The sequence below is a fragment of the Carassius auratus genome, chromosome 2 (assembly GCF_003368295.1).
Source record: "Carassius auratus strain Wakin chromosome 2, ASM336829v1, whole genome shotgun sequence".
In the NCBI taxonomy this organism is placed as follows: domain Eukaryota; kingdom Metazoa; phylum Chordata; class Actinopteri; order Cypriniformes; family Cyprinidae; genus Carassius; species Carassius auratus.
In genome coordinates this window covers 19,238,853-19,251,183 of record NC_039244.1, presented here as the reverse complement: position 1 = coordinate 19,251,183, position 12,331 = coordinate 19,238,853, and the positions used below count along the sequence as shown (strand labels likewise).

At 38.0% G+C, this 12,331-nt stretch overlaps 1 protein-coding gene across 1 annotated transcript in view; it reads right to left on the bottom strand.

The window, feature by feature from the left end:
* LOC113119199 (insulin receptor) overlaps nt 1-11,134 on the bottom strand; it is a 43,360-nt gene extending 32,226 nt beyond the window's left edge. The window contains exon 1 of the mRNA XM_026288485.1: nt 10,811-11,134. Coding sequence (XP_026144270.1) covers nt 10,811-11,087 — 277 coding nt within the window. The 5' untranslated portion in view covers nt 11,088-11,134. The remainder of the gene's footprint in view (nt 1-10,810) is intronic.
* Nucleotides 11,135-12,331: the final 1,197 nt, after the last annotated feature.

Here is a 12,331-nt window from a genome sequence, read left to right as displayed (position 1 = left end):
AAGTTGTATCAAAAGTTTTTTCTTCGGCACAAAGAACACAAAAGATATTTTGAAAAATCAGTGTAACCAAACAACTGATGGTCCCACTGACTTCCGTAGTATTTTCCTTTTTAGTATTATACTATGGAAGTCTGGTTTGGTAAACCATATTCTTCAAAATATCTTAAGACAGATAACAGATTTGGAACAACAGAAGTTTCATTTTGGTTGAACTATCCCTTTAATTCCTGATGAACTGACAAAACCTAAGATATGAAATTTCAGCCAACTGGAAACAGTATTGACAGTGTAGAAATACCTCTCTCTCTGCAGGCTTTGAACTAATAAAACCCAGTAGATTTAGAGTTACCACATTTATTGTGGAAAAGGATTAACAACAAGATGGCAAATACTTTAGTTATAGATTTTCCAAGAACCAGCTCATATGTATGACCACATGAAACAAAAACACTGCCAACTTCTAAGATAAAATAAGACAAATCTTGTTTTGTATTTTAAGCTTCTGTGCTCCACAAACCAAATCTGATTGCCATGATTAAGTTAAAACACTTGATCAGCATGAAAGCAAATCTGCAGATGTGCAGAACATCTAAAGAGCCTGGCCAGAGACGTTTTCACAGAAGAACTATTAAAAACACTGATGAAATGCTTGTCTGCTGAGGTTTAATGAATGCTTCAGATGTCTGGGATTCCAGGAGAAGGGCTTGAGCAGTAAGGCTTTGACTGAGTTAATACCTTTGGCACTCGATGGGCCAGTCTCAGCCCTAAAGGAGGGGCTCCACTTGAGTACACAGCCTTGGTAATCAGCCCAGTAAGAACTCAAGCATCCAAAAGAGCCAAAAAAGTGTGTGGAAACTTCAAAAAGTTAACCAGTTCCAATAAACAGGTTGTTATCAGCCAATTATAATAAATAATCATAGACTTACAATTTGCAATGATGTACAATTTGTTTCTTTTAAGTGGCTGAAGGATCCCAATCTTTTTCCAGATCATAGTGACCTCATTAGTGGGAAGAGTAAACCTTCAAAATGTGTTTTTGGCTTTCTGTTCATCATGGTAAAAAAACTCCACCTGATGAATGCATATTCTGTCCAGCCACAAAATGCTGCACAGCCAATATAATTACAGTAGATTAATGGTGAATATAGCATGGCATTAATTTCCTGATATTACAGAAGGGCTTTTTAAAGAGGAAGAAGTTTTGGGATGCATGTTCAGAAGCCATGTTAAAACATTTCACCAAGAGGAAGAACATTTTGTTGAGTAAGGCCAAGCTAAATAAAGTAAGTTAAGGCTGCAGACTGAGTGCATGAGCAAAAAAAAATAATAAAGAGAACAAGGGTGAGAAAAGGAAGAAAGCAGACGTGACTAATTTAGAGGAAATGAAGTGGCCCTGGCTGGGCTTACAAACGTGTGTTTCAACTAATAATTATATTTCATTACATAATATATATACAATAACAACACTGAATATGACATGTTCTGAAGTTTCTATGTGATTGCTAAGGTTTTGGTGTTTTTTATCAAGCATGTATTTTCCAATACTCTTAAATGAAGCACAGTTCATGTGTACGGATCCTAACACGTCTTGGTCTTCCCTTGAACTCTGGGAAAAAACATCAGTGAACCAGCGCACTGGAAGGGTTCAGTTCCTGTCTAACATTGGTGATGCTGATGGTCTGCCCCTGAGACCATTCATAAACTCCCAGTAGGAAGTCGCCTAACAATGACCAGAAACAATTGGGACGAACATTCTGTGAAGTTTGGTAACAGCTATTGTTCCATGCTGAGATTGAATTGGCGCCAGTGTATCCTGTAATATCGGAGTGTCAGGCAATTGAGGAGCAAAGGTGGACTCAACAGTGAAGCCTCCTGCCATAGACAGTCCTTCCTTTAGGATACACCCCTGTTGGCACTTTACACACACATTTCATCCCAGAGTTACTTACGTTTCTTAGCAGCACTGAGAAACAACAAGCATATACATAAGATCTCATTTCCGCCCATAAATAACAGAAGAATAGGCGAGTTATTTTCTAGCTGACCCTTACAGGCTCTGAAACGGATGGAGACGTGAAGGTCACTGACGTATGTGAATCTGGAATGATCTCGCATGGAAAAAAACTACAGGAAGGATCCCACTCCTCTAGGCCTAACACTTATAAAGAGTGATACAAATAAAACTGCTCCATTAAAAACTTTTTCCTTTATCTTCATTTCTCATAATATATTTGACATGTTCTTTTGCATAATCAGTTCAGTTTGTAAAAATATAGTATAGAGTGGCGTTTGGATCTGTAAAATGTTCCATTCTTAATATGACAACTGAGGTGAGATCCTTGAGCTAGAGGTCTTCACGGGTTCACTTGTATCTGAAAACCCAAGGTCCAACTGGAAACCAGAGCGGGTTCAGGTACAAAACTATGATGAGTACCTCGGACATGGGTCGGCCTCGGGTAATGTTAAATAAACAGCAGGCAGGCACTAATATAAAGTAGCCTAATAATACATTTAATATATGTTAAACAAATCAAAGTAATGGAGAAGCAGCCAAATCAGTCAGCAGGACACTGGGATTTTTCCTGACTGACTGCGGGGCTGTTTCCAAGTTAATGCCATTTATGTACAGGTCAAGTTGGGTTCTAAATTAAATTCTGTCTGGTCGAACTTGGGTCCAATTTCATCGGGTCCATCTCAGGTCTGGTTTTTCTTAAAAAAAATTAATAATTTATGTATGTCTTTATGCATGTCAGATTCGGGTAAGAAATGATTGGGGTCGGGTACACACTTTAGGACCCGAGAAGACCTCTACCTTGAGTAAGGCACCAAATCCCCAACTGCTCCCCAGGTGCCGCAGCAATATGGCTGCCCATTGCTCTGGGTGTGCGTTCACTACATTTGTGTGCACTTAGATGGGTTAAATGCAGAGCACAAATTCCTAATATGGGTCACCATACTTGGCCACACATCACTTCACTTCACTAAAGACACGACTGCAAGAGTTATAATTTATCTGGGTTCTTTAAGCCATCTCTGGAGTTTTCATAATAATTAAGTATAGTTATAATCCCTTGGTAAATGACATAACCTTTTTTGTACAGTATAGAATACATTTTCTGCCTCATTCTGTGATAAAACGACACATCAGATCACAAAAAGAAGTTATTTCAAACACTCGACCGATTTTGTGTTGCTGTTGATTTGCAGTCTCTTTTTAATGATAGGCCTTATGCATTTGTCAATCCTCCTTGCTAGCTATTTGGGGAATGAGCAAACTTCTTTTTTGTTTTTGTTTTTTCCGCTGTTGCTTTATTTGAGTACTGCATGTGAGACATCACCAGGTTTTTGTGTAGTTAAGAGTGACAAATCGTACCAGCATAAATTGAGGTCAAAATGTGTTTGCATGTCTGCATCAGCGACACTGAACACTGGAGTAATGGTTTCTGAAAATTAAGCTTCAGCCATAACAGATACAGTTTTTAAAATTCATAAAAAAGGTTCAAATAGAAAACTGTAATAATATAATATGTCACTATATTACATATTTGACTGTATTTTAGATCAAATAAATGCAGCCTTTGTGATCATAAGAGACTTCTTTTACAAACATTAAAAAAATCTTACTGCTTCCAAACTTTTCAAAGATAGTGTACCATAAATTACATTGTTTCCTAAACTAACACTCCCTTAAATAGCATCGTGTGTACTATTTTGAGGTAGTCGTTTTACTAGTAGCTTGTAGCACCACAAACTACTTTTTAAAGGGTAGACCATCGTTTAACAACTTTAATTTATGTGTAGCTTCTAGCTTAGGAAGCTACAGTTTCAAAGTAGTTTCCTTAACATTGCCTTGGGTGAACAAGTAGTCAGACTTTGTGACCCAGACTGAGCCTTGAGCAAATCGGATACAAGTAGCTAAACAAAGCTCAGTTTTCAAATAAATAAAAAAGTGAAACATACGGTACTAGGCTCTAGCTTATCAAATATGAGCCAATTCTCTAAGCCAAATGCAATCTGTCACCAGGGAAGTAGACCTTAAGCCACAAACTTAAACATTTAGCTACCATGTAGTGTTTCTATTCTCCCAGACAAACTACTGCTTCTCCATCCCAGCTGTGTTTCTAATCCCCTCTGAGGATACATAATGAAGATCATTTTTTAATGTGTGTGAAATATTCAGTGCCCAGACTCATTCAGCACTGGCTGACAGCTTGAACAGAAGCCTCTGTGCTCCCTTACCAGATCTAACACAAAACATGGACTTTACACTGACAGCGAACTTCACAGGTGTGAAGGACAGCCAGAAACTGTTCCCAAGTCTCCAATGTTCTCCCTATTTGTGCTGTACACGATTAGACAATCACCTTTAGACAGCCATTCAAGTAAATCATCGTCCTTTAATGGCTCCCGTTTACCCTTTTATTTCCCCATTTAATGCCTCAGTTCCCCACAGGGCAGCTGGCGGGTACAACGAATTCAGGCCCATTGCTGTGTCATCACTCAGGATGATGCTCAGTTATTCAGTTCAGCACGGTTGTTGGTATAAGTGAGCATCAGGCATTTAAAAACACCAAAAAAGGGCCTGATCAACTGTCAGACTTTATTAACTCCTCAACAGCAATAGATTTAAATCAGTTTTACTGCTTCCAACAGCCAAAATACGCTCACTGAGCAAAGCTGCTCAGGAAAAACCAGTGCCAACACTTCCAAAACTATTCCAAATATGAAACAAAACCACTTTTGTACGCCTGCCAACAAAACCGCGGAAATTTGCAAAAGAGATTTTGGCAGCATGTCACTGCGCGGTTACCACAGGCAATCTCATTCCCTCCTTCTCTTTTAGAGGCAGCTGTGCAAGAGGCCTGCTGATCTGGCTGTCCTCAGTAACTTTTCTCTTTCTCTGGATCAGACACAAGGAAGGGCGCATGGCTGCAGTCGACCACTCGCCGCTGATCACCTACAGACAGAATTAAGCAATGCAATAATAATGCAACTCTTCAACTCCCTCCATGTGGATCAGGATTGAGGGCGAGGGACACGCTTGCATTCCTGTTGAAATCCAGCAGCTGGACAGACGTGCGTTTAAGACATAGCTCTTAATGTGATTCAACATTATGCAAAGAGACATGGGACAGAGGAACCTTAGCAAAAATGAGCAAGAATGCTAGAGAGAGAGAAAGAGAGAGAGTATATGTAAGATCCTCTACGTAGAAGGATTAATGAGCGAGGGAAAACTCACCTCACTAACAGCTTAATCCTGCAGGGATTAACACTCTATTATGGAGCTCATCAATTTGATACAGTATGTTGTGCAGAGGCCTCATGTACTTTAAAATGTACAAAAACACAAGAGTACATGCTTATTTATCCCAAATAACAGCAACCAATGGTAATGACTCACTTGCCAACAAACAACTGAGAAAAAAATAGTACTTTTCCAGATACATGTAGCTTAGGAAATAATTTTGGTGAAATGGAAATTCACTTATTTTCATTCCTGAAAATACCTTTATTGCAGGATTGTTTAAAGAGCCACACAGATGGGAAATCAAAAATTACCTGTATTACAGTGTATGATGTAGCTGTCCATCTGTGTAAACAATGTGCAAAGTAATTAAACCAAAAAGTACACGATTTATAAAGTTATTGGCTTCTAAAGTAAGGAGTCGACTCTGAATCACTGAAACGAGTCGCTATAGATTTCAAATCTTTTGCCCATCTCTATGTACGTCACTAGGACACTTTGCATAATAATCTCCGCCTACCGTCTTGGGAGAAACGGAACTCTGAACTGCCCCACCCCCCACCATTGAGGTAATTTTAAAATGATATTTTGACAAAATGACAATGTTTTTTAACCTTGGATGGATTTAAACCTAATGTACAGGACTTATAAACAGTGATAGGAAGCTTAGAATTTTCATCTTAATGGCTCTTTAATGAATCGTAAATTAATTAAAAAAATAATTTTTGTAACATTACAAATGTCTTTACCCTCACTTTTGACCACGTTAATGCATGCTTGATGATAAATAAAGGTATCAAAATTATTATTATTTTTTTTATTTAAACCCTCTGGTGCTTTTTTTTTATTCTCCAAAAATAAAAAAATAAAAGAGAGAGAGAGATAAATCATTCTATTATGTTTATCTTTATTAGTCTAATAGTCTGTCTGATAATGTTTTGTATTTAATATTTTATATTTTAATGGGATTTTATAGCGCTGAATTATATTAATGCAGTAGTTTTAATCCATTCATTACTTGTTAACCATAGAACTATTACTTTTTTAGCATAGGCCTGAAATTGAAATTTGCAGATTACTGCTGAAGTGGGGGGGGGGGGAGTTTTAAAAGTGAAATTATTAAAAAGTTTAAGTTTATTGTTATTAATGCTTTTAAAAACTGTTTTTACTATTACTAATACTTTTAATATTGTGACAACTTTCGGTCTTTTTTATGCAGCAACAAACTGATATAGTAAATGATCTATGCAGCTATGAATTCAAAGGCTCTCCTCTCAACAAAATCTGATCAAGTGGCCACAGGAGAGACACATCTGAGATGCATGTCAATGCCAAGTTTAAACAGTAATGTGTCTCAGCCAACCACCTGTGATCAGATTAACCATGACAGATGTCAGTGGCCCAGTTTTTATCTGGTATTCTGTCACTAGGACACTGAGAAACATAGTGTTTCCCCCCTCCAAGAGTATTTTAGGTTCAAATGTATATATATATATATATATATATATATATATATATATATATATATATATTATTGTTGCATTATTGTTGATGCTGATGTTTTAGCACTTCTATAATCTTAAGTCTTCAGTGTAGCGTTTTCTTTTAACTACAACTATTGCAACAATATGTGGTCATGAAAATAAGTAAAAATATTGTAAAATGTTTTTAATAGTTTTGAAATACAGTATGTCAAGCCACAGAACAGGGCCTAAACACAAGGCATTGCTACAAATGAATGACGAAAACAAGATGACGCTTAGTGCCAGAATTAGCTCTTGAGGTCAAGTGCCAAATGGCAGAATACCTCTCATAAAGTAGCACAAAATATACTCACTTTACACAATCAGGCGTTTTCTGCAAATTCCACACAACAACATTCAAAAAGATACTTTACAGTTCACTACCTTCATAATCCATTGTAAACGGACAGCATAATTCCTGCAGTACACACAACAAACACTATGAGGTCTGCACAACAACATAAAAAAAATAAAAAAAAGATTCATCTTACAGTATTCTCTTTGCACTTCAGTGCTCTGCAGTTATATAAGTTGGTGCACACTCGAAGCAATATTGGACCCCTAACCTCAAGTCCTTCATCATTCACCACAGACCAAGCAGCAGGCCAGGACTGGTTCTATCATTAGATAATGATGATGTTTTAATCTCCGCCTTTGGCCAAAAACTCCATCCCCTACTGTACAACTGCAACTCACCAGACATGAGTCAAGACAATCAGCCGAGCAAGGATTTTATCAAGGCACTTAACAAGGACTTCAGTCTATCCTTACTCTTGCATTAGTTACCTAGAGGCAGTTTGTCCCTCAACTCTACATAAACAGACAAAGCAGCATTACAAAAATAAGTTGCTTTGTCATTTAAAATTTGAGGAGTTTATTATAGACTAGTTACTGATTTCAAAATGTTTTTCAAAGTCTCTGATGCTCACCAAGGATGCTTTTATTTGATCAATTATACAATAAAAACAGTAACATTGTAAAATATCACTTCAATGTTAAAATAAACTTTTCTACTTTAAAATGTGATTCATTCTTGTGATGGCAAATGTAAATGTTTTAGCAGCTGTTCCTCCAGTCTTCAGTGTCACATGATCATTCAGAAATCATTCTAATATGGAAATTTGGTGCTAATCATTATCAATGTTAAAAACAAAAGTACAAAAGAACAGCATTTATTTGAAACAGAAATATTTTGCAACATAACAAATGTCTTTACTGTCCCTTTGAATAAATAATGCATCCCTTGCTTAATAAAAGTTGCCATTTGCAGTATATCTGCTGTTTATATTAATATCATTACTTGAGTTACATATTGACACTGGAATGGTTTTAGCATGTTGCTATATTGTTTGGGCAGTTGCTAAGGTACTGGCACAAGTCAAAAGAGCCCATCTCTATTAGGGTTGCACAATAATTCCATGCGTTTATCAAGTGCATCTCGTCAGTAAAGCCGGATCTGTGATTAGTAGTAATACAGCAAGACAGAGAGGTAGTTCACGGTCATGGACAAGCTAAGAAATATCACGTTCATAATCAGCGATGTATCGTGTTCAATAATGAAAGCTGTTTGCATAGCTTGTCAGTGAACTATGGATCTGTGTAGTAAATGCTGCTCCATCTTTAAGCACAGGTTGGAGTTTACTATAGGGCTGGGTAAAAAATCGATTTTTCGATTAATTGTTTTTTAAAATGTGGTCGATTCAAAATCGATTCTCAAAGGCCATGAATCGATTTTTTTCCATATTTATTTCCGCAGACATTGAACGTAAGATTAGCGTTAATCTAATTACAAATCTTCTCCACTAGATGTCACCCTCTTATGTGCCTTGTGTGATGTTACCAACGAACCTATCATTCATTTATTCAGTTTAAAGCAGTGGTTCCGTCACAAATTCAAATGCGGCTCACCATATGCTGAACACATTTTCTGCAATGTGCGTCAGGTCATGCTCCCGTTCGCGTCTTACAGACTGCATCTTAAGCCTCTTATACTTTTCTGCGTCCGCGAGTCCACTATGGACCGCTATGCAGGCTTGATGTAAACATCGCCATCGGAGAGTGTGTACCGAGGCTCTGAGCAGACAACCGCGCGGACAGGTGCGCGTGGTCAGTTGTCTTCAAAAGCACAATTGCACATGTTCAGGCAGTGTGAAGAAGCCCATTGCCAATCGAACCAATCGGGCCGGGCTCGGGCTTGTGCAGTAAATGAGCAGTCATGTAATGTGTTTCGATAAGCGCGAGAAAGATGCGAAAATGTATGCTGAGTAGTTGAAATGGAGGCTTGCTTCTAACGATTATGTTTTGGTAGCACCAGCAACTAAAGCAAAGTCTGAGTTTGGAAAAGTTTTGACCTTGTTTATAATGAGAATAATGAATGAATAATTACACACCATCAGCGGAGCGCAGGAGCGCGCTGAAGCCATCTACAGTGGATTCAATCATTTTCCTCCACAAAAACACTTAGGCCTTACCTAATCTTGGTGAGTAAAATGTTTTTTCAATAATAACTAAATATTATTTGAGTCTTTAAATGCATAATGTAGACAGAGTAGCTAATGTATTAGCTAATGTTGGCATTATTATTTTATTATGTCAGCTGCTATGACGAAGCAAATACGGCAGAGCCTTTATCTTAATTCATTTCATTATTGCCAAATACCCATCTTAATTTATAATTTATCTTAATTAATTTTTTTAAGAAAGACTTGTTTTTATTGGTGCGTTGGCCTATTTATATGCTAAATGAGCCTAGACCTAGATGTTTACAGAGGACTTATTTTATCTCTTTGTTCAAACTTCCAAGTGGGCCTATTACGTCAGTCATGTATAAATTATTTAAAACCATGGTTATAAATGACTAATTCCTGACAAAAGGCAAAAGAGCTGTGTGCTGCATACATTTGAATAATGTCGGGTTGTAAATGGGTTCGGGCTTTTAAAAAGCTGGTCAATCAAAATGTACGTGTCAGGTTCAGGATATGTCGGGCTTAACTTTTAAGGCCCGATTACAGCTCTATTAGAAAATCGAATCGAAATCGAATCGATCGATTTGAGAGCTTGTGAATCGAAATCGAATCGATCTGGAACATCTGAATCGATACCCACCCCTAATTTACTACTAATCACAGAATCGGCTTTACTCATGAGATGCGCATGATGAATGCATGCGATTTATCGTGCAGACCTAACCTATATGTATTATTCTTGTCACTAGAGACTCAGGCCCTTCACCAACTTAAAACAAAGGGATTTTTGCCTGCAAACCAATTGCACACATCTGTCTTAGCAACACAGCTAGAGAGAGAGTCTTTTTTCTTTTTTTAAAATGGGGCCGCAGAAAGGTCATTACAAACAGAACATGATCATGCCCCCAAAACACAACATGACACCATACAGCTAGCTCAAAGAACAGTTGCATTGATGTGTCCCATGTGTTGCGCAATTGTGCTAGCTCAAGGGCTTTGCACCAATATGCAAATTCTTCTGTATGTTCAAAACTCAAGCTCTTCAGCACTTCAAATTGAATAGATAGAACAAACTGTTGCATACAGCTTCATCCGTTGCAGACCAGCTCATAATGTGCGACTGGCCGCTCAAACGGATCCTGTCAGGTGAAAAACAAACACCAATACAAAGCACCACCCACACCCAAATTACTGCACAACCACTGTGCTGTTGCATCATAATCATCATGATTCATGCTCTGACACAGAAATTGGCTTACTTAACTGCAGAATTGATCACCTTGACTTGTTGCTTCCAGCATGGTGGCTTTTGGCCGTCTCTACTGCTGAAAAAACCAGTGAATGTACTGCCAGCACAGTCTGACAGACACACACAGAGCCCTGACAACTTTCCACTCACTTCTCAAAACATCAAGACTCTATGGTAATATAAATGTTATTACCTAATACGCAAAGTGAAAACAGAAATTTTAAACGATTATCTGATGATGAGGCGAAAATTAGTAGGATTCATACATTCTGTGTGATGGTTTAAGGGACCAAAGCTAAAATAAAAAGAAGAGATTTAGGTAACATACTTCTTTGGCAATGCTTCTGGTTCCAGCAGCGCTCACTGAAGTCCCCGTTGATGGTGGTGAGGGGGCAGGTGGTTTTGCCCTGAACAGTGCCAGGGCAGACGTCTCCGCACTCACGATCATTCTTATTGGCCATGATGTAGTTGTCCTCCACCGAGTCAAGGATCATGGACCAATCAAGGGTGGAGAGGTAGCAGAGGTCGGGGTTCTTCTCCACACGCACGGCTCCACGGGTGATGTTCATCAGGCTGTGAAGGCCGATCTCTTTCAGCTGCAGCATCTCGAACAACACGAGTGCGTAGTTGAAGAAGAAGATTATTACCGCGCACGCACTGTGAGGTTGGGAAACAGGTCACTGAGGCTCTCCAGGCCATAAACGCGGAAGAGGAGCAGGTAGTCCGTTACGACAGTCAGCTTGGGGTAAACTCAGACCACGGAAATCCTCCGGTTTGTGTCGTGAACATGAGCAGGATCTTTAAGTGGCCTTCGATCACAGTGCAGTTCTCCAGAACCCGCAGGTTGGTCACATTATTTCTGATGTCTTTACTTGAGCAAACTGCGACAACAAAAAGACAGCAAAATGTTAATTTGTTTTAGTGAAAATCTACAGCAAAAATATTGCTTACAGATGATGACCTTCAATATAAAATGATTCTATTCTGTAACAAGCCTAAACAAACAAAATGCAAAAATTTATTCCATAGTAACCTATAAAGTAGATCATTAACAGAGTCATAAAAATTGTTTTTGGAACTACAAAGTTTTCTGTTTGCATTGTTAAAATGTTCTCCCTTTGGGGTGATGCCTTCCATATAAAACAAGTTTAATGAAGAGAAGAAAACCTCTTCCCAGCTTTTCACATTCCAGTGCTGCTTTACTAGTGTATGAGCTGGATAGATGCTTCTCAAGTGAACCAAAATTGCTTAGCCTAAGGTATAAGACAATAGATAGACAGATCGACCGACAGATGAATGTATAGATATATGGATGGATAGATTTAATTTATTTATTATTGCATGCCAAAACAGCATTAAGCATTTTAAACTTTGCCTTCAGGGTCCTGGACAAAGTCCCCTAACTAAGACATATAGACATAAATTCCCATTTCTACCATGAACTATTAACCTAATTTAATGGGAAGAGATAGCTTTTGTAGCTTCTTGTTTTTAATAATTTATGTTTAATATATTATTGTTCTGTAATTGTCATTGTGTAAGTGGATTATAATTTATGCAGCAGAACAAATTGGCCCTCAAGGCCAGGTAAAGGTAAAATTATAGGACACTATGAATATTGACTGAGTTGGTTAAAAAACAACACACACACACACACACACACACGAAGAGCATTTAAAACAGCGATCACAAATCAATAAACAATAATATTACCTAGGATGCTGAACATCTAATAAGAGACTATTGCTTGCGTTAGTGCCCTGGTTTCCTTTAAATGAAAAACAGCCCCTGCTGCTCATGATTTTACAGATTCCACAATGGTTTTCATAAATTACACGCATAAATGAAC